The 21,446-nt window shown below is 52.2% G+C and overlaps 1 protein-coding gene across 1 annotated transcript in view; it reads left to right on the top strand.

Moving 5' to 3' along the window:
• LOC144737882 (E3 ubiquitin-protein ligase TRIM21-like) overlaps positions 1–4,701 on the top strand; it is a 33,753-nt gene extending 29,052 nt beyond the window's left edge. Inside the window, exon 7 of the mRNA XM_078620767.1 lies at positions 690–4,701. Within this exon, the coding sequence (XP_078476893.1) occupies positions 690–1,303 (614 nt within the window). The 3' untranslated portion in view covers positions 1,304–4,701. The remainder of the gene's footprint in view (positions 1–689) is intronic.
• Positions 4,702–21,446: the final 16,745 nt, after the last annotated feature.

The following is a 21,446-nucleotide window of genomic DNA, read 5'->3' as shown; positions in this document are numbered from 1 at the left end:
TGAGAGACAGAAAGAGTGCCGTACGCATTACAGAGAAATAATGCAAAGGTTAGTGGCATCATCTTGACTTGGCAGGGGAAATTTAAGTGGGTTTGGGCTTTGGGCAGTTTCATCTATTAGCGGGACCGATGGGTGATGTTGCAGACTAAGAGACAGAATGGCAGCCCAAGGTGGAAATGCACCTAAAAGGACACTCTCCCATGGAGATGGAGTGATAAGTTTTCAGTTTGTGTGATGATAAAAATTATAAGCATTATTACCCTTTCTGTAAAACAGAATAATAATAATACAGGAGGTGTTAAGATGTTCAAACACCAAATAGACACACCTTTTGCAAGGAATCATCGAGTCTGCATGGCTCACACATCCTGTTTGTGGTAAAACATGCAAATAAACACGTTTTGATGATGTACACGCTGTCCTTGTGTATATAGTTACGAGACGACCCAACGGTTATGTTTTTTGGCGATCGCACTTTGACCATAGTCATGAACCCCTGAGTACCCAGTTTGAACACCGGCAGCTGAAACCTCTACTCAACCCCAAGATCTGAACGGTGGCAGCTCAGTTGTTTGGGAGCCTCCAGCACCGTTGTTTGTCATTGTATCAGAACACCATGAGCAGTCCACCAGCTAAGGGAGCCGATGACTAACCACTGTCCTTTCCGTGTGCGTTCTTCATCCGAGAAGATTTCAGGAGCCCAACCCTTGATGAAGATTCGCTCCATTACCAACTGGACGCAGACGACGGTGGCAAGGCCCTGATCCTGTCTCGGCCCCTCAGGAGGCGGCGGGACGTGACGGAGGGCTGTGAGGCGTTCTCCTACTTGAGGCAGGCGCTGTGTGAGGAGAGCTACTTCTCTGGGTTGCACTACTGGGAGGTAGACGTGAGCGAGTGCGACGGGTGGTGCGTGGGCATCTGCTGCGGATCGATGGAGCGGAGGGGCAAAACCAGCGATGCAGAGCTGGGCGGAAATGCCGAGTCGTGGTGCATCGAATACAGAGACGATAACGATGATGATGACGAGGACGATGGCAACCTGAGTGCCTTTCATGACGCACTGCAAACCAACATTGAAATCAGCTGTGATGGTGGCCGTAGCGGCTGCCACATTGACAGGGTGGGCATTCTGCTGGACTGTGACATGGACCGACTGTCATTCTATGATGTTTCACAGGCACGGGTCCACTTGCACACCTACTGTTTCGTACAGTTTGGTGCTCCACTCTTCCCTGCGTTCAAAGTGCTAGACGGCAGCATCACAATAGCCACGTGTCCACGCTCCTGCGCCGGCCTCTGCTAGGCTTCTCAGGAGAGGTGACATGGACCCAGCATAAGAGCGCTGTGAGCCTTGCTGTGTAGGTTAATCGTTCAGGCACTGTTGCTCCCCTGGTTGATTACTGTCAGAGATGTGCACTATTCACTTCACCGTGGACATAGATTTCTATAGACTCACATAACTATCCACAGACTCAATTAAACATAAATAGACTCAAATATCGACCTATCGATACCCACAGATTCACATAGATACCCATAGACTCGCATATATACTCATAGACTTGTATACGTACCCACAGATTCACGTACAAATCTACAGACTAATATAGATAACCAGAGATTTACATAAACCCATATACTCGCATAGATACCCACAGTCACATATAATTCTAGATTTGAAGCTTTCATGACTGCAAGGATTCATATCCTTAGGTTTTTTTGGTAAAGTCACGTAGGTAAAACATTAAAATTAATAAAAGTAAAATAAAAATAAAAATCACGACGTTTCGGAGGCAACATAAGCTTCCGTCTTCAGGTGGAACTGTCACAGCCACGACAGCTGTATCAAGTAAATGAGAGATTGCAGGAGTTACCACTCCGTTTATATAATGGTTGGCCCTTCCCCCCTCTCCAAACATTTCACTTCCTCAGCTCCCCATTCTTGACGGGGCGGTTGTGGAGAGAGTGGAGAGTTTTTCCTAATTGGGCAGTGTGCTTATTACCAGCTCCGGTTTGACTGCTGAGGTCTCACTTCGAATTAGCTGGGCAGCACTATCTTTTCATCAGCTGAATAATGCTATGGGGAAGCTACCTGTTCTGTTGCTCCACACAAAGCTTCGGGTCTTCTCGGCCACAGTCATGCCCTTTATTCTCTATGCTTGTGAAAGTGGACCCCTTTATTGGAATATATGCGCTGGTTAGAAACATGCAGCTGGCCTGCCAACGATCCATCCTGGGTTTAACCAGGCTGGATTGTGTGAGGGGCTCACAAATCCTCGAAAGATCTGGACACATTCTCATCAGTGAGCTCCTCTGGCAGGTAAGGCTGTGTTGACTGACGCACGTAGTCCAAATGCCCAGCCATCGCATGGCCAAGCAACTTCTGTTTGACCAGATAGAGGAGGCTAAACGAGCATTTCCCGGCCTGGAGAAGAGATGGACTAATGTGGTTCGGGATGATGTTGCACTGATTGGACTTGCCAAAGACTGGTGCCAGCGGTGTTAAGATCAGCCTCGCAAGAAGAGGCTAGTGAAGGATGCTACTGGACAGTTGGAGGCAGTTGCCCTCAAACAACAATGGAGGACAGAGGAGCGATGCTCACAACAACAAGCGGAGCATCGGGTGGCTTAAATGCAGCAAGTTGGCACAGTATACATTTTCCAATTATCTCAGTCATTCAACCCATGGCACCTGCGTCTGTCAGCGAGCCTTCAACACTTCACGTGGCCTTACAGTGCACCTGGCTTGGTACAGGCGCCATGGTGACATCACCATCAGTTTGTGGTGAATGGCGGGTATTGGTAATGGTATAACAAATTGTGGGGAGCGGTATTGTAGTGGTTAGCGCCCTAAATTATGAACCCGGCGACCAAGGTTCGATTCCCGCTCAAGGCCACCATCAGTGATGATTATTTGAACTGGTCCTCGGCCTCCCCTAGGTTGACACAGTCTCAAATGAGTACCTGGTGTGGTGTATAAATACTTCCACCAGGGAGACAAAGGCGGCTGATGTGGTGCTGGCCACCCACCCCTTCATGTGCCGTGCTGTTCCTCATATGTGCTACTCACCAACACCACTTATCCCAACAGTCTGTTGAAGGCTACACGGGGTCTATTTGTCTTTGTAATGGACTAAAGGCCTGTGATACAACCGCTGCATTCAAGCTCTCCAAAGAGTTTTTGTTTTGTTTTTCACGCATTGTTTTAAAGCACGATGTTCAATATTTGTTTTAATTCCTAGATTATACTCTCACGACCAGTGCTGTATTGTGATTCCAGATTAACCAGTTTATTGTGGGTGATATCTTCTTGTGTAGATATAATGTACAAAAATAAGTTAAACTATAACCCTCCATCGCTACTCAGCAGTAGAGGTGTTCAATTCAAGGAAGTTGTTGGCCAACCTTAAACTAAACAAATAATTTTCCCAGCTAATACTCTGAACGTGTTATGTTGATTCTAATTGTGGAGGGAAAAACCGGAGAAACATTCTCCCGACCACTACAGGGACAGAGAGAGACACACTCGCAAACTCGAAATATACAACAGGCATCAGGGACGGGATTGAACCCACGACCTCCTGCATACCATGCGAGGGAGATAACATCTACCTTGCCACTGCGGCGCCGCAACTGGGATGTTGGAAAAGCGTGTAAGGTTTTGAATTTGTTTTTATTCCCCACGTTTCGTTGGAGATTGCACACGGCATAATTAGGCATTCACAGCAGCTCTTTTTCGCGTGAAACAGCTTCCCGATCCACGTCAATCAGTATGTGCTATGACGTCACAATGACAGCCATGTGGTACATTCTGATTTTTTTTTATCGATGCGTCACAAGTCAGGGCCTTGAATAATCTTGATGCAACTATTTTATTCTTATCCGTTTTATCTCAGATGCCAGGCTACCTCATTCCACGAAGCACCGTTATGAGCTCACTAAAATAAAATCTTCAGCAGATCGGAGGAAAAGGAACTCTACCCTGTCTACACAATATTGAATATAATCAATGTTTTGTTGTCATCTGAAGGGAAAATGTACCTTCCATGTGTCTTTCCCAGATAGATGGCGTTCAAGGTCACTGCTTTTAAATTGCAAACATTTTCTTCACGGTATTCAGTTGGTGCCTCGCGGTGCTGTTAAAATTAACTAATAATAATAGCCTGCTTGGGCACTGGAACAACAACAGTTGCCCGGATAGATTTTGAGGACCATTAATGAGATTTAACAAAAAACTATTTTATTTTTGATGTTCAATAGTATATGCTGTGTATTGTCTCTGAACTGTGATTCTTAAATATGTTATTCTTAGTTTTGATGTTAGGTTAGTAACACGGAGTTAGACTGTTCTGCTCTCCAGTTTCCTCGGTGAAAAGTGTTGCCCAATCCTGGCCATCTTGCTCAAAACCGTACTGAAATAACCAACAATAATCAGAGTTGATTGCGGGCTGATTGGTTGTGCTTGGCAGGTTAGGTTAGTGGTTTGTGATTATTTAGAAGTGTATTGTTTGTTATAAAGCTGACGTTTTAATGCCAGTATGACTCTATTTTAGTGTTAATTGGTTATTAATAGGGTTAATTAAATAATTGTTTTGGGGATTATCATTGAGGGATGGGTGATACAGTTTGATTGAAGAGGTTGTTGGTGTTTCCTTGCTATAATACACGATCAATTGATGTAATAAAACATGGCTGGAGTTATTTGTTCCCATTGTGAATCTAGTGCTGAGTACTCTCGCGGTTTCATGGCAAGTTTATCAAGGTACAGAGGTCGGCCGATCGCACCCCCTGTGGCGGCTTGACCATTGACGGTTAACCGCGAGATTCCTGTACGCGCTGTAAAATCACTGGCCACTGTTATGCTGCTGCTGCAGAAGAACACGCGGTGCAATCTCGTCTTCATTTCGTCTTCATTTAATATTCATTCGTCGCCGTCTAGCCTTCGACTCTGTCTTGTCTCGTCTCTGACTTTGTCTGCGCCTTCCTCTCCGTCTTGTCTCCGTCTTGTCTCCCAAGCAGTCCATTGCGGGTCCCAGGTCACGCAGTGTTCCCAGCCTCGATTGAGGAGGCAGTGAGGTTCAGCCGCCCGCGATTTGTCGTCCTGTAGTGTACAGAATTGTACACGGATACAGTATTGTACACTATATTATAATTTTTTTGTTTATACAGGGCTACTATCAAAGGTTTGGTCATGAAGCCATCCAGATGTATAAACATAGACATAACTTCAACCGAGAAGATGGACACAAATTGAGCACTCATTGAAAGGATGTTATTAACCAGGTAAAACCTTAACTGCTTTACGGTTTGCCTTCATATCTGCATCTCCAGTTTCTTCAGCCTCCCTCCGGCATTTTGCCATGTATGTGTCTTAGCTTCAGCACCCCACTCCCCCTACCCCACACCCCCACCCTCTCTTTCAGTCCTCCTTGGCTCCTCCCCACCTTCTCTTACCTATATAGTCTCTTGTCACAGCAGCCCTTTTGCCCACTTCAGCAATTGTTTTCTTGCTGTGGTTGTCCCACCTGATGACGGACGCTTGTGTTGCGCCCGAAACGTCGTTATTATTTTTATTTTATGATTTATACCTACGTAACTTTACCGAAAGAACCAAGGAGTATGGATCCCTGCAGTCACGAAAACTTCAAATCTAGAATAAACCGTGTTGCCTTTACGACAACGTCTCCATAAGAACTCACTACAGCTGCACAGGGCGGATGCCGAGACAGCCGAAAGTGGAACAAAACCTCGCTTCCTGAGTAGGGGGGTCACGACGCCACGGCACTCCCCATCACCACCACCACCACCATCATCATCACCACCATCATCATCACCACCATTATCATCATCACCATCATCATCACCCCCATCATCACCACCACCATCACCACCATCACCATCATCATCCATCATCACCATCACAACCATCATCATCCATCATTACCACCACCATCATCATCCATCATCACCACCACCATCATCATCCATCATCACCACCACCATCATCATCATCCATCATCACCACCACCATCATCATCCATCACCACCACCATCATCATCCATCATCACCACCACCATCATCCATCATCACCACCACCATCATCCATCATCACCACCACCATCATCACCACAATCATCATCATCACCACCACCATCATCATCACCACCACAACCACCACCATCATCATCATCACCACCATCATCATCCATCCATCATCACCACCACCATCCATCATCACCACCACCATCATCACCACCACCACCATCATCATCCATCATCACCACCACCATCATCCATCATCACCACCACCATCATCCATCACCACCACCATCATCATCATTACCACCACAACCACCACCACCATCATCATCACCATCATCATCATCATCCATCATCACCACCACCATCATCCATCATCACCACCACCATCATCATCATCCATCATCACCACCACCATCATCATCATCCATCATCACCACCATCATCCATCATCACCACCATCATCATCATCCATCATCACCACCACCATCATCCATCATCACCACCACCATCATCACCACCATCATCACCACCACCACCACCATCACCACCACCACCACCACCATCATCACCACCACCCACAACGCCACCACCACCACCCCCATCATCATCACGTTGGCCAGGAGATGTTAACTACCTCGCCTGGTCTACAGGAGGTCGGGGGTTCGATCCTGACCCTGACGACGCCTGCTGCTGCTGTAAATTTGGAGTCTGCATCTATCTCTCTCATCATCACGGTGGCGAGGAGATGTTAACTCCCTCGCCTGGTATACAGGAGGTCGTGGGTTCGATCCCGGACCCTGACGATCTCTCTCTCACCGTGGTGGTCACTGTGTGGATTTTGTCTCCGGGTCCTCCGGGTTTTCCCCACCACATCTAAAAACGAACATCACCACTGCAGCCACGTGTTTTAGATTCCTTTGTCCGCTGCTATGAATGCGCTGAGGGGATCAGCCCACTTGGTTGAGCTGCTGTCATTTTGTGATAGCCAGGGGGCCGTGTGGGGGCCGACGTCCACCCCCCTCCTCCTCGTTGGCCGCCTCTCGCCGGCTTCCCCGCCAATCGAGTGATCGGCCCCACCCCATCCCACGCACCAGCGCCCTCTCTGAGAGACATCGCTAAATCGGGCTGGCTCACCGCCGCCCGGGGTTACCCCCGCGCACGCCCGCATACACCGCCACCAATGTGGGGGCGGCTGCGTGCACGCGTGCGCCCCTGCAAGGCGCTCGTTTCGCACAAAGGCCGGGTGCTTGAAAACGGCGGCGTGAATATGCGCGCGCGCCTCTGGGTGATTAAACTCTAATCTGCTCACACACAATGCTATTGTCGTTTGCTCGAACATGCGCGACTCACCCACGCACACTCAAATTACCAACACCGCATTGACGCCGCAGCCCCGCACTCACTCTCGCGCACACACCGTCCCCCCTAACCCCCCGCACGCAGTCGCACCGCACGCAAATTGCAGATGCCATGCCGACGTTCTACCCACGCAACACAGGAATCACACTGCGCCGATAACTCAGTATTCTTTGGTTCTTTCAGTAAAGTCACGTAGGTAGACAAAATAATAGATCACGACATTTTGATCACAATACAAGCAATCGTCATCAGGTGAGACAAATACAGCAGGAGTTCTTCTGCTGTATTTGTCTCGCCTGATGAGTATGGATTCCTGTAGCCACAAAAGCTTAAAATCAAGATTGATGACGCTGTGGGCTCGCATGATATTGTTTTTTCCGAGACCAAGGTACTCTGCAAACCTTCGGGCTAGGCTACTATCAATGGTCTGTTCATGAAGCCATCCAGATATACTGTATAAACATAGACATAACTTCAACCGAGAAGATGGATTCATATTGAGCAATCATTGGAAGGACGTTATTAACCAGGTAAAGTCTTAGCTGACTGTGATGTTTCCATCCAACCTGCCTATGTCAGCTGTTATTTCCGACTCTCTGTGTCTCTCTCTTTGGATTGCACTCTCATGTTCACATCCTTGGATTGCACTCTCATGGTGCTAATCTCTCATTAACACTGCTGTTGTGCGCATATGCGGGTATGATACTCTTATACGGCGAAGGCGACGGAAGCTCATTAATGGTAATCTCCCTCCCTAATCCCTCTCTCCCTAATCCCTCTCTCCCTAATCCCCCATTAACACAACTGAGGTGCTTGCTTCCGGGGGTGGAATTCCTTTATAGCTCAGACCCCGCTTGCTTGTCCATTGCCACATATATAGCCTTGTTGTAGCTGCTCTCTCGTTAGTTCAGCAGTTCCACTGCTGGATTATTAATCTTTTTTTCGCCTGAGGACGACTGCTTGTGTTGCGATTGAAACGTCGTGATTTATTTTATTTTATACCTACGTGACTTTGCCGAAAGAACCAAAGAGTATAAATGCGTCGTTAAACCCGCCAACACTCAATACAACCAGCTTCATCGCCTGACGAGGCTGGTTGTAATTACCTGTGAAACATCACGGTACTCGAATGGTAAAGGTTATGGGTTTACGCTTCAACATACAACCGGTTAGTGCTGAACTAGTAACGAATTGGCACCACGTTTTGTTTACGTGACACAAACCCTTACTTATTGGCTAGTTTAACGACGTATTTATATTTACGCGATCTAACCCAAAACACGTCATGGATAATATTGGTCGCGAAATCCAGACTAGCACTACTACTACTACTGCGTGTTTCATCGACTAACAATTAAACTATTCACCGTTCCGTTTCTCGGTATGTTGTATTCATTTTCGGACACACCCAGTACATTACAGTCAATTTAGAGCACCTTCCATGAAGCGTGCCGAGCATGGGGGTCAATGCATGTGAGATCATATTTATGTGCTGAGTTCTGACGTCCGTGGATTTTACATTCCCAAACTGGTCCGACGAGGTTCGTAAGGTAAATATTTCACGGTTGCCTGGGTTAAAATGGGTTAGGTTTTCTTCCAATCCTGCCCAGTTGGCTCAACAGATCTAATAAATGAAGTCACAGAGATACTCATCGAGACACTGAGATATGCATAGAGGATGTGTGAAAAGTGGGCTAGTATTTTCCCAATCCTGGCCCAGTTGGATAAAACAACTTAATAAATTAACTAACTAACATAGAGATACATAGAGTGACTCATAGAGATACATTGGGGCCGTCCATAAATGACGTCACGCACCTAGGGGGGGGGTTCAGACATTTGTGACGATGTGTGACGAGGGGGGGGGGGGTGAGAAATGTGACGTCACATCAAAATGCGCAACTTTAAATAAATATAGACAACACTTTCTACTTAATTAGACTTTTTAATAAATGTCTTCTCCTACAACATCAGAGTGCAGCGCCACATTAAATACGCACTACAATGACAATAGTTTAAAGCGATTTGAAGCATGTTTTTTTTTTGGGGGGGGGCAGAGCTTTGTGACGTCATATTTGAGGGGGGGTCTGACTTTTTGTGACGCCGTGTGACGAGGTGGGGGGGGGAGTCAAAATCGTATTACGTCATTTATGGACGGCCCCATAGCGATGTATAGAGACTCATAGAGATACTTCGAGGCTGAAAACTGGGCTGGGTTTCTACCAATTCTCACCCAACCGGCTCAACGAAACTCAATAAACTAACGCGCAAGTGTTTAGACTTCTGCTAAAGGTTGCTTAGATGGTGGAGTAGGGTGTAAATGTGGGAGTGGAGGTGTTTTGGTCACATAAATCCGCCACCTCAAAGGACTTTGCCTCCCCAGAGCAGAGTTCTGCATTAAGCAGCGAGCCTCGGGGCAGGGATCGTCGCCTGAGAGACTGCACGTAGCGAGCAGGGTGAGGGACTCAGGTGGGTGGCGTTCTTTTACACATGGAAATGAGACGATTCTATGATAACAGTAACAACAGTAGAGATGCTCAGACACGTAAATGTAACGTGGCGTTCTTTTTGGTTCCGGCTGAAATCACGGGCCCACGGTTGTATTTTAGTTGACAGCCTAAATAGTTGAACGTTTCAGCTCTGTCCTGCCGACTACGATCGTGCCGTCTGTGACGAGGTGGGACTGCCTGAGTGGTGTACACACACTGAGTATACTGTGTGGTGTAGTCTGTCTGTGTGTAGACCAGTGGCGGCTCCTGCAAAATCTCTCAGGGGGGGCAAATGTCTGGATGATTGATAAGGATAAGGTCCACCCATGCAATGGATAAATTAACAGCTTAAGCATGTGTAATGCGGGCGTGAGCGACCTTCCGGATGTGACGTCACGGGGAGGCGGAGCCAGGTGACGTGGGTGAAAGGTTGGGGTCCTTAAGTGGGTAAACCGGAAAGAGAAGTCAGTCGGGGTGTGAATGGAAAAGAGTGGGGCCGCGTGGGCGAACGTGAGGAGGGGGCACCGTTGGCCAGCGGGAGCCAACCCCGGAGAATAGCAGGGAGCTAAAGGGTGGTGAGAAGCTGCGGAGAGTACAGCCAGGAAGGCTGTGTGTTAGAGGCAGCGGTGTGGCTGCAGAGAGTCGCAGGGGCGACGAAGAGAGAGAGAGAGACAGCACGAGGCTGTCAGCGCTGCGGAGTGAGCAGCAGCGATTACAGCCAAGGGGGCTGAGAGTGAGTAACAGCAGCGGAGCTGCTGTGGGGGCTACAAGAGCGACAGAGGCCAACGGAGGGGCTGCTGGTGGAGTCTGGAGAGACATCGGAGTCAGCACTGTGGGGACTGAGCAAAGAGGAGACAGCCGTGTGGGTAATACAGTACGGACCAAATAAAGGACACTGAGCCAGAGATCGTGGTCGAATCCTTTATTACACTGGTGTCAGAAGTGAAACGGCTTGTCAAGACGGCTCGGAAGAAAGAATATTCCTGTGCCATCATCTGCTACATCATCCGACTTACGATTGAGACAGATGGCGCAGCTGGAGACCTGGAAAATCGTGCTGGCGAAACCGTGTGAGCTCACCACGCCGACGACGGCAGTGGGGAGAGCCGATGGTGGTCTGCAGGCCGACGCCTTGCCTGCGCTGCCAGCGCCATCTGCCACGCGGCACGAAGACGCCATCTTGGGCGTGGCAGGGGAGAAACGGCGGGAAGCCGCCATCTTGTCTTCACCGCGGCGGGGAGACGCCGCCATCTTCAACATCGCGGCGGAGAGGCAGCCTTGCGCTGCCATCTGGAGGTGCCGCGGGGAGAGCAGCCTGCTGTGAGCTGCTATTTTGCGAGGGGGAGCTGCGAGGAGAGGACGACGACGCTACAGCTGCTGGGGCGGGAGCTCTTCCGTCCTGGCTCGGGTGCGTGACAACGGAGCAGTCAAGTCGCCGAACGAGTTCTGCGAGACGACTCAAGTTGCCGCCCTGCCGTCCTCTTCTTGCTGCAGCCCCGGGCGGGTCGTAACGATACGCACCCGGCCTTTACACACACCTCACCCATCTTTCGAGGGCCGGGGGGGGGCGATTTTGTTTTCTCTCATGACTCGATTGTGCGGAGCGCGGTTCGGACTGTGGGTATGTGTGTGTAATAACGATGAACGCGCTATCTGCTTGTTGCTCGGTGTCAATTAAAGTGTGTACGTGTGTTGAGAATGGACGGAGAGTATGCTGTGCTTGCTGAGTGTTAAATTGTGTGTGTGCGCTGCGGTGTGGAGTTGTTATATTGGTGGCGAAGTTAATTATTAACTCGGGAGCGTCGGGTATCTTGCGCTGTATCATCTCGTGGGTTACCTTGTGCGATGGGCTTAATTGAAAAATATATATATTTTTTTTGGTGTATTGTGCTGCGAGGTGCTATGTGCGATGTGGTTGTTGCAAGAGAGAGAATATTTGTGTTGTTGCTGCAATGTTACGACTGGATTAATGGTGTGTTGGTTACCTGCAGATCGGCTTGCTATTGTGCTTAAATGTGCGCGTGTGATCGCGATATGCTGACTGTATGTGCTGTTACACCGTTCTGTACGGTTATGGGGTGCGATGCATTGATTGACTATTGGGGTTGGGATGTTATTAATTGTGCGTACCTGTTTGGAAATTGGTAACAAATTCGAGGGGGACCCTATTATTTGGTCGTATGGATGTTATGTACACGCGATTTTGTGTATATTATGGGTAACGGCGCTTTGTGAGAGAGAGAGCGCGCTTTGAGGGTGCGTGATGACGCCGTTGTGGGTGTCTCAAAGGTTAATGCTAATGGGACCGTAAATTGGCGCCAAGTTGCGTCGCGTATTCGGTTGGTCGCATGCAGCCACGAGTTGCTTTGCGAGTTGGGTTGTGTAACCAATGTGGTTGGTAAAATATTGGTTAAAAATTCCCCGATATGACTGCTGCGCGCAGCAAGCTGGGGCTGTGCGTCTATCGTTGTTGGGATTGTTACAACAAGACGGGGGATGCAATTCGTGACCCCCAGCAAAGGGAAGTTGGGGTGCACGAATGGAGAAAACTGGCCACGTGTTCGCACGTTGGGCCGCCATTTTGCGCACACGCGGGGTATGGCGTCGATGCACTTTGCGGAAAGGGCCGCCATTTTGAGTGCGCGCGAGATATTGCGCGAACGCGCTGGGCGAAGGGGGCCGCCATTTTGAGCGCGCGGGAAAAACCTCGGTGGGGCAAATATTCCATCTGTTATGCCTGCCATTGTTGATTGGGTGATGCACGAGTGGTGGTCACGTCGGCCTATGGCTGATGGCTGACCTGACAGCCCGGAGGCGAAACCTCCGTGGTATGTCTTAAACTAATGGGCCGTGTGCTCATATGGCTCGGGGAGTCATGGTTCAGTTGTGCGGTGGCAGACTGAACCTGGTGTGCCGGGGGCTCACGGGTTTTGGGTTAGGGCGTTATTGTCTCTATAAGAGAACATTACCCCGTGGGGGGGGTCGTTGATATCTGGCCTTGCCGAGGGATTGATCTTCACTTGGCTATGAAGCGCATTTCAAAGATTGATGGAGCTCGTTTGACGGGGTTGCAGTGGGAGACGTGTCTTATATATTTGGACGATGTCATTGTCTTCAGCCGCACATTTGAGGAACATTTAACACGGCTGGAGACAGTGTTCACGAGGATGCGCTCTGCGAATTTAAAATTTAAACCAAAGAAATGCCACCTACTGCAACGGTCCGTCCGTTATCTGGGGCACATTGTGAGTGCTGAGGGGGTGTCCACGGATCCTGAAAAGACGGCGTGCGTCCGGGATTGGCCGACTCCGGCCACCGTGGGGGATGTTCGGCGGTTTTTGGGATTTGCCTCGTATTACCGAAGATTTGTGCCGGGGTCTGTTGCTGCCGACTCTCCCCTGCCTGCGTCCACTGATCTTGCTCGAGCGCCTGTCGTACCTGTTCCAGACAGGTCGGCCGTGACACCGAGGGGGACGAGGGGCCCTGCTCGGAGGGCGCCTGCCAGGTCTGCGAGACCTTCGAGCCCTGTAGCCCTTCCGACCCCGCCGCAGGCACATTCAAAGGACACGGCCAAGACTGATTCTTCGGGAACACGGGACGTTGGTGGACTTCCAACCGCAACAGGAGAATTACCCCCTGTCATTCATCGAGTTCCATCGCGTTCCCGTTCTGCGCGCGGGCCGCCGACCGTCCGAGACGGGCCGGCGACGCGCACACGCTCTAAATCACTTACGTTTCGTTGATTGTATGTTGTGTTGTTGTTCTTGTTCTTACCCTTGTATTTATTGCATGCTTTCTGTACGTCCGTTGATGTTCTTGTTGTTATTGTTCTGTTGTTATATTGCATGCTTGGTGTCCTTTAGCGCGGAAGGTCGGTTCACCGCATTACGCTTTGGTATTGTTCAGCCGAGGTCGGCTGGGTTTTTTCTACGGGGGAGGGTGGTGTAATGCGGGCGTGAGCGACCTTCCGGATGTGACGTCATGGGGAGGCGGAGCCAGGTGACGTGGGTGAAAGGTTGGGGTCCTTAAGTGGGTAAACCGGAAAGAGAAGTCAGTCGGGGTGTGAATGGAAAAGAGTGGGGCCGCGTGGGCGAACGTGAGGAGGGGGCACCGTTGGCCAGCGGGAGCCAACCCCGGAGAATAGCAGGGAGCTAAAGGGTGGTGAGAAGCTGCGGAGAGTACAGCCAGGAAGGCTGTGTGTTAGAGGCAGCGGTGTGGCTGCAGAGAGTCGCAGGGGCGACGAAGAGAGAGAGAGAGACAGCACGAGGCTGTCAGCGCTGCGGAGTGAGCAGCAGCGATTACAGCCAAGGGGGCTGAGAGTGAGTAACAGCAGCGGAGCTGCTGTGGGGGCTACAAGAGCGACAGAGGCCAACGGAGGGGCTGCTGGTGGAGTCTGGAGAGACATCGGAGTCAGCACTGTGGGGACTGAGCAAAGAGGAGACAGCCGTGTGGGTAATACAGTACGGACCAAATAAAGGACACTGAGCCAGAGATCGTGGTCAAGTCTTTTATTACACATGTAAAGGCAACTTCACTTCTTTAATATTAATGAAAAATAAAGTGACTCTTACAATACATATTGTTTGTTTCTATACTCACTATTAATATACAATCCCCTCAAGTTTATTTTATTAAAGATTCCACTAGGTGGCGACAAATTATATTGTTGGATGAAACGTGCTTACGTATGATGACGTAAGCACGTTAGGGCGAGCCCTCCTGGAAGCCATAGAGAATGCATTGCAGCGCCCCCGTTCGAAAAAAAACATCTTTGAATGTAAGTCTATGGGGCCACTCAGGGCGATTCTCAGCCGGAGTGAAATCGCCCAAAAAGAGGCGGTACTCCACAGAACGTGACATGACGCTGATTGGACTATATCCAGAGGCACAGTGACGGCTAGCGTGACTCTGTGGTTGAATGACATTGGTGGTGCGTCGCCCAATCGCCCTAATGAAGAAACCGCCCCTGGTGTAGACTGTGTATTATTGTGTGTGTATGAATTGACTGTGTGTACACTGTGTACTGTGTGGTGTACTCTGTGTATTGTGTGTACACTGTGTTTTGTACGATGTGTGTGTACCAACTGTGTGTACTCTGTTTATACTGTGTGGTGTACTGCGTGTGTGTGTACGCTGTGTATACTGGGTGGTGTAATCTGTGTGTACTGACTTTACACTATTTATGTTACATGGTGTACTGTGTGAGTGTATATATACTGTGTGTGTACTGACAATGTGTACACTGTGTATACAGCGTGGTGTACTCTGTATGTGCTGGCTGAGTGTACTTTGTGTATACTGTGTGGTGTACCGCGTGTGAGTACTCTGTGTACACTGTGTATACTGTGTGGTGTATTGTGTGTGTGTGAACTGATGTGTGCATACTGCGTGCTGTATTCTGTGTGTATTTACTGGGTGTGTACTGACTGTGTATACTTTGTGGTGTACTCTGCGTGTGTGTGTGTTTACTGTGTGTACACTGTGTGGTGTACTGTGTGTGTGCAATTATTGCGTATACACTATGCATATTGTGTATGTGAACTGATTGTGTGTACACTGTATAGTGTGTTGTGTACTCCGTGTGTGTACTGACCGTATATACTGTTCAGTGTAATGTTTGTGTGTACTTTGTGTATACTGTGGTGTACTATACGTGCACTGTATATTTGCGTGGTGTACTCTGTATATATTGATTGTGTGTATATTGTTCATACTGTGCAGTATACTGTGTAGTGTACTGTGTGTTTGTGCTGACTGAGTGTACTTTGTGTATACTGTGGCGTACTGCGTGTGTGTATTGTGTGTACACTGTATGCTATGGTGTACTCCGTGTGTGTACTGACTGTGTTTCCTGTTCAATGCACTGTTTGTGTGTACTGACTGTGCTCTTTGTGGAAACTGTGTGATGTACTGTGTGTAAACTATACTGGATGGTGTACTCTGGGTGTATAATGTGTGTACACTGTACAGTGTGTGGTGTACTGTGTGTGTGTATTGACCGTGTGTACTGAGTGTTGGAAACTAACAGTATATACAGGTAGTCCCCGACTTACAATGGAGATGCGTTACGTTTACCCCATCGTAAGTCAAAAATATCGTAAGTCAAAAATGGCCTAGCCTACCCAGGAGTCTTAAAGAATGGTGATAATTTAGCAAAACAGCAATTTACAGTACCGTACTGTATAAACTATATACTGTATGTATTTATGAATTACAATACTCTATTGCACAGTAAAATTTAAAGTAAAAAACAAGGTAAATTCTTAGCCTACCTATATGAACTGCAATTTCATAGAAAGTTTTTTCAGGAAACAATCCTATCTAACCTATATAATTCATTTTTTGTCTGTCTGTCTGTCCGTCCGTCTGTCTGCGTACGCTCCCTTCCGGGGGATTTAGCTCTCGGACCGTGGGGTTCGCCGAGATTAAATTTTGCAGGTGGGCACGCCCCCGGCCCGCGGTAAACTTAGGCATTTCCGATTTTTCGTCTCTAAACTTTAAATCGGTCCGATTATCGATTTAGTGCGATTTCTCTTTAGTTATTTATTTAAACCTTTATTTATATATTTAATATTGTCGGCCGGCGCGGACCACGGCGGTTGTCCCTGGCAACGGGTAGCAACAACTTCGCTGCGGGGTGGACGCCATTTTTAATTCCCGTTAAAAATATGCGCACGCATTAATACGCGACTCTGAGGTAAATTCATCAAAGTTTCACGTCCTCTTCACTCCCCTTCCACCCCAATGTGTGCAATTACTATTATAGGGTCGGTAGATAATACAATTATAGCGATTAGACAGTATTATTGTAGCGCGGGGGGGGGGGGGAACGGGCCCAGCACCCAGCCTCAGCCGGGTGGGCAATCTAGGCGAGGCCGGAGGCTCTGCACGGTACTAGGCCTCGACACGCAACTCTGTCAGGCGACGACTTTGTGGTATAAACTCGATATACCCACCGTTGCCCGGGGGAAAAATACATTTAAAATCTTCTGAAAACTTTAAAACATAACATACCAATGAAAATACAACTGTGTAATTAAAATTCTAAACCCGACCGCGCCAATAATCGATTCTCTGAATCGCGAAAATGAATCGACGGTTGTAGATTCATTTAGAATCGCTTTAATTCCGTTTAATATAAGTTGGTTTTAGAGTTGATATAAACTGCTACGAATGGGAAATATCCGGCGTTGACCGGGGATAAAATATAATTAAAAACTCCTGAAAACTTTAAAACATAACATACGAATGAAAATAAAACTCTGTAATTAAAAATAGAAACCTCCTATGCGCCAGGAATCGATTCTTTGAATCGCGCAAAGGAATCATCGAAGGTTGTAGATTCCTTTAGGATCGCCCTTTGAGGGAGAGTGGTGAGGGAGAGTGGTGATGGAGAGTGGTGAGGGAGAGTGGTGAGGGAGAGTGGTGAGGGCGGGAGAGTGGTGAGTGAGGGAGAGTGGTGAGTGAGGGAGAGTGGTGAGTGAGGGAGAGTGGTGAGTGAGGGACAGTGGTGAGTGAGGGAGAGTGGTGAGTGAGGGAGAGTGGTGAGTGAGGGAGAGTGGTGAGTGAGGGGGAGTGGTGAGTGAGGGGGAGTGGTGAGTGAGGGGGAGTGGTGAGTGAGGGGGAGTGGTGAGTGAGGGGGAGTGGTGAGTGAGGGGGAGTGGTGAGTGAGGGGGAGTGGGGAGTGAGGGGGAGTGGTGAGTGAGGGGGAGTGGTGAGTGAGGGGGAGTGGTGAGTGAGGGGGGAGTGGTGAGTGAGGGGGAGTGGTGAGTGAGGGGGAGTGGTGAGTGAGGGGGAGTGGTGGGTGAGGGGGAGTGGTGGGTGAGGGGGAGTGGTGGGTGAGGGGGAGTGGTGGGTGAGGGGGAGTGGTGGGTGAGGGGGAGTGGTGGGTGAGGGAGAGTGGTGGGTGAGGGAGAGTGGCGGGTGAGTGAGAGTGGCGGGTGAGTGAGAGTGGCGGGTGAGGGGGAGTGGCGGGTGAGGGGGAGTGGCGAGTGAGGGGGAGTGGCGAGTGAGGGGGAGTGGCGAGTGAGGGGGAGTGGCGAGTGAGGGGGAGTGGCGAGTGAGGGGGAGTGGCGAGTGAGGGGGAGTGGCGAGTGAGGGGGAGTGGCGAGTGAGGGGGAGTGGCGAGTGAGGGAGAGTGGCGAGTGAGGGGGAGTGGCGAGTGAGGGGGAGTGGCGAGTGAGGGGGAGTGGCGAGTGAGGGGGAGTGGCGAGTGAGGGGGAGTGGCGAGTGAGGGGGAGTGGCGAGTGAGGGGGAGTGGCGAGTGAGGGGGAGTGGCGAGTGAGGGGGAGTGGCGAGTGAGGGGGAGTGGCGAGTGAGGGGGAGTGGCGAGTGAGGGGGAGTGGCGAGTGAGGGGGAGTGGCGAGTGAGGGGGAGTGGCGAGTGAGGGGGAGTGGCGAGTGAGGGGGAGTGGCGAGTGAGGGGGAGTGGCGAGTGAGGGGGAGTGGCGAGTGAGGGGGAGTGGCGAGTGAGGGGGAGTGGCGAGTGAGGGGGAGTGGCGAGTGAGGGGGAGTGGCGAGTGAGGGGGAGTGGCGAGTGAGGGGGAGTGGCGAGTGAGGGGGAGTGGCGAGTGAGGGGGAGTGGGGAGTGAGGGGGAGTGGCGAGTGAGGGGGAGTGGCGAGTGAGGGAGAGTGGCGAGTGAGGGGGAGTGGCGAGTGAGGGGGAGTGGCGAGTGAGGGGGAGTGGCGAGTGAGGGGGAGTGGCGAGTGAGGGGGAGTGGGGAGTGAGGGGGAGTGGTGAGTGAGGGGGAGTGGTGAGTGAGGGGGGAGTGGTGAGTGAGGGGGGGAGTGGTGAGTGAGGGGGAGTGGTGAGTGAGGGGGAGTGGTGAGTGAGGGGGAGTGGTGAGTGAGGGGGAGTGGTGAGTGAGGGGGAGTGGTGGGTGAGGGGGAGTGGTGGGTGAGGGGGAGTGGTGGGTGAGGGGGAGTGGTGGGTGAGGGGGAGTGGTGGGTGAGGGGGATTGGTGGGTGAGGGGGAGTGGTGGGTGAGGGGGAGTGGTGGGTGAGGGGGAGTGGTGGGTGAGGGAGAGTGGTGGGTGAGGGAGAGTGGTGGGTGAGGGAGAGTGGTGGGTGAGGGAGAGTGGTGGGTGAGGGGGAGTGGTGGGTGAGGGGGAGTGGTGGGTGAGGGGGAGTGGTGGGTGAGGGGGAGTGGTGAGTGAGGGGGAGTGGTGAGTGAGGGGGAGTGGTGAGTGAGGGGGAGTGGTGAGTGAGGGGGAGTGGTGAGTGAGGGGGATTGGTGAGTGAGGGGGAGTGGTGAGTGAGGGGGAGTGGTGAGTGAGGGGGAGTGGTGAGTGAGGGGGAGTGGTGAGTGAGGGGGAGTGGTGGGTGAGGGGGAGTGGTGGGTGAGGGGGAGTGGTGGGTGAGGGGGAGTGGTGGGTGAGGGGGAGTGGTGGGTGAGGGAGAGTGGTGGGTGAGGGAGAGTGGTGGGTGAGGGAGAGTGGTGGGTGAGGGAGAGTGGTGGGTGAGGGAGAGTGGTGGGTGAGGGGGAGTGGTGGGTGAGGGGGAGTGGTGGGTGAGGGGGAGTGGTGAGTGAGGGGGAGTGGTGAGTGAGGGGGAGTGGTGAGTGAGGGGGAGTGGTGAGTGAGGGGGAGTGGTGAGTGAGGGGGGAGTGGTGAGTGAGGGGGGAGTGGTGAGTGAGGGGGAGTGGTGAGTGAGGGGGAGTGGTGAGTGAGGGGGAGTGGTGAGTGAGGGGAGTGGTGAGTGAGGGGGAGTGGTGGGTGAGGGGGAGTGGTGGGTGAGGGGGAGTGGTGGGTGAGGGGGAGTGGTGGTGAGGGGGGTGGTGGGTGAGGGGGAGTGGTGGGTGAGGGGAGTGGTGGGTGAGGGGGAGTGGTGGGTGAGGGGGAGTGGTGGGTGAGGGGGAGTGGTGGGTGAGGGGAGTGGTGGGTGAGGGAGAGTGGTGGGTGAGGGAGAGTGGTGGGTGAGGGGGAGTGGTGGGGTGAGGGGGAGTGGTGGGTGAGGGGGAGTGGTGGGTGAGGGGGAGTGGTGGGTGAGGGGGAGTGGTGGGTGAGGGGGAGTGGTGGTGAGGGGGAGTGGTGAGTGAGGGGAGTGGTGGGTGAGGGGGGAGTGGTGAGTGAGGGGGATGGTGGTGAGGGGGTGGTGGGTGAGGGGGAGTGGTGAGTGAGGGGGAGTGGTGTGTGAGGGGGAGTGGTGAGTGAGGGGGAGTGGTGAGTGAGGGGGGTGGTGGGTGGGGGTGTGGTGTGTGGGGGGAGTGGTGGGTGAGGGGGAGTGGGTGGGTGGGGGGAGTGGTGGGTGAGGGGGAGTGGTGGGTGAGGGGGAGTGGTGGGTGAGGGGGAGTGGTGGGTGAGGGGTGGGTGGTGGGTGTGGGGGGTGGTGGGTGGGGTGAGTGGTGGGTGAGGGGGAGTGGTGGGTGTGGGGGTGGTGGGTGGGGTGAGTGGTGGGTGAGGGTGGAGTGGTGGGTGAGGGGGTGTGGTGGGTGAGGGGGAGTGGTGGGTGGAGGGGGGAGTGGTGGGTGTGGGGGAGTGGTGGGTGTGGGGGGTGGGTGGGTGGGGGGTGGTGGTGGGGTGGGGGAGTGGTGGGTGGTGGGGGGTGTGGTGGTGAGGGGGGGTGGTGGTTGTGGGGGAGTGGTGGTGGGGGGTGTGGTGGTGTGGGGGAGTGGTGTGTGAGGGGGGTGGTGAGTGAGGGGGAGTGGTGAGTGGGGGGGTGGTGTGTGGGGGGGTGGTGGTGGGGGAGTGGTGAGTGGGGGGGTGGTGGTGTGGGGGGTGGTGAGTGGGGGGGTGGTGGGTGAGGGGGAGTGGTGAGTGGGGGGGTGGGTGGGGTGGTGGTGAGGGGGAGTGGTGAGTGAGGGGTGAGTGGTGAGTGAGGGGGAGTGGTGAGTGAGGGGGAGTGGTGAGTGAGGGGGAGTGGTGAGTGAGGGGGAGTGGTGAGTGAGGGGGAGTGGTGAGTGAGGGGGAGTGGTGAGTGAGGGGAGTGGTGAGTGAGGGGAGTGGGGTGTGGGGAGTGGGGTGAGGGGGTGGTGGTGAGGGGGAGTGGTGGTGAGGGGAGTGGTGAGTGAGGGGAGTGGTGAGTGAGGGGGAGTGGTGAGTGAGGGGGAGTGGTGAGTGAGGGGGAGTGGTGAGTGAGGGGAGAGTGGTGAGTGAGGGAGAGTGGTGAGTGAGGGGGAGTGGTGAGTGAGGGGGAGTGGTGAGTGAGGGGGAGTGGTGAGTGAGGGGAGTGGTGAGTGAGGGGAGTGGTGAGTGAGGGGAGAGTGGTGAGTGAGGGGAGTGTGGTGAGTGAGGGCGAGTGGTGAGTGAGGGCGAGTGGTGAGTGACGGGGAGTGGTGAGTGAGGGGTAGTGGTGGGGGGGGGTGAGTGAGGGGGAGTGGTGAGTGAGGGGGAGTGGTGAGTGAGGGGGGAGTGGTGAGTGAGGGGGAGTGGTGGTGAGGGGGAGTGGTGGAGTGAGGGGGAGTGGTGGAGTGAGGGGGAGTTGTGAGTGAGGGGGAGTGGTGAGTGAGGGGGAGTGGTGAGTGAGGGGTGAGTTGTGAGTGAGGGGGAGTGGTGAGTGAGGGGGAGTGGGGAGTGAGGGGGAGTGGTGATTGAGGGGGAGTGGTGAGTGAGGGGGAGT

The sequence above is a fragment of the Lampetra planeri genome, chromosome 75, assembly GCF_965212315.1.
Source record: "Lampetra planeri chromosome 75, kcLamPlan1.2.h2, whole genome shotgun sequence".
Classification (NCBI taxonomy): Eukaryota; Metazoa; Chordata; class Hyperoartia; order Petromyzontiformes; family Petromyzontidae; genus Lampetra; species Lampetra planeri.
This window is presented reverse-complemented; position numbering and strand designations above follow the sequence as displayed.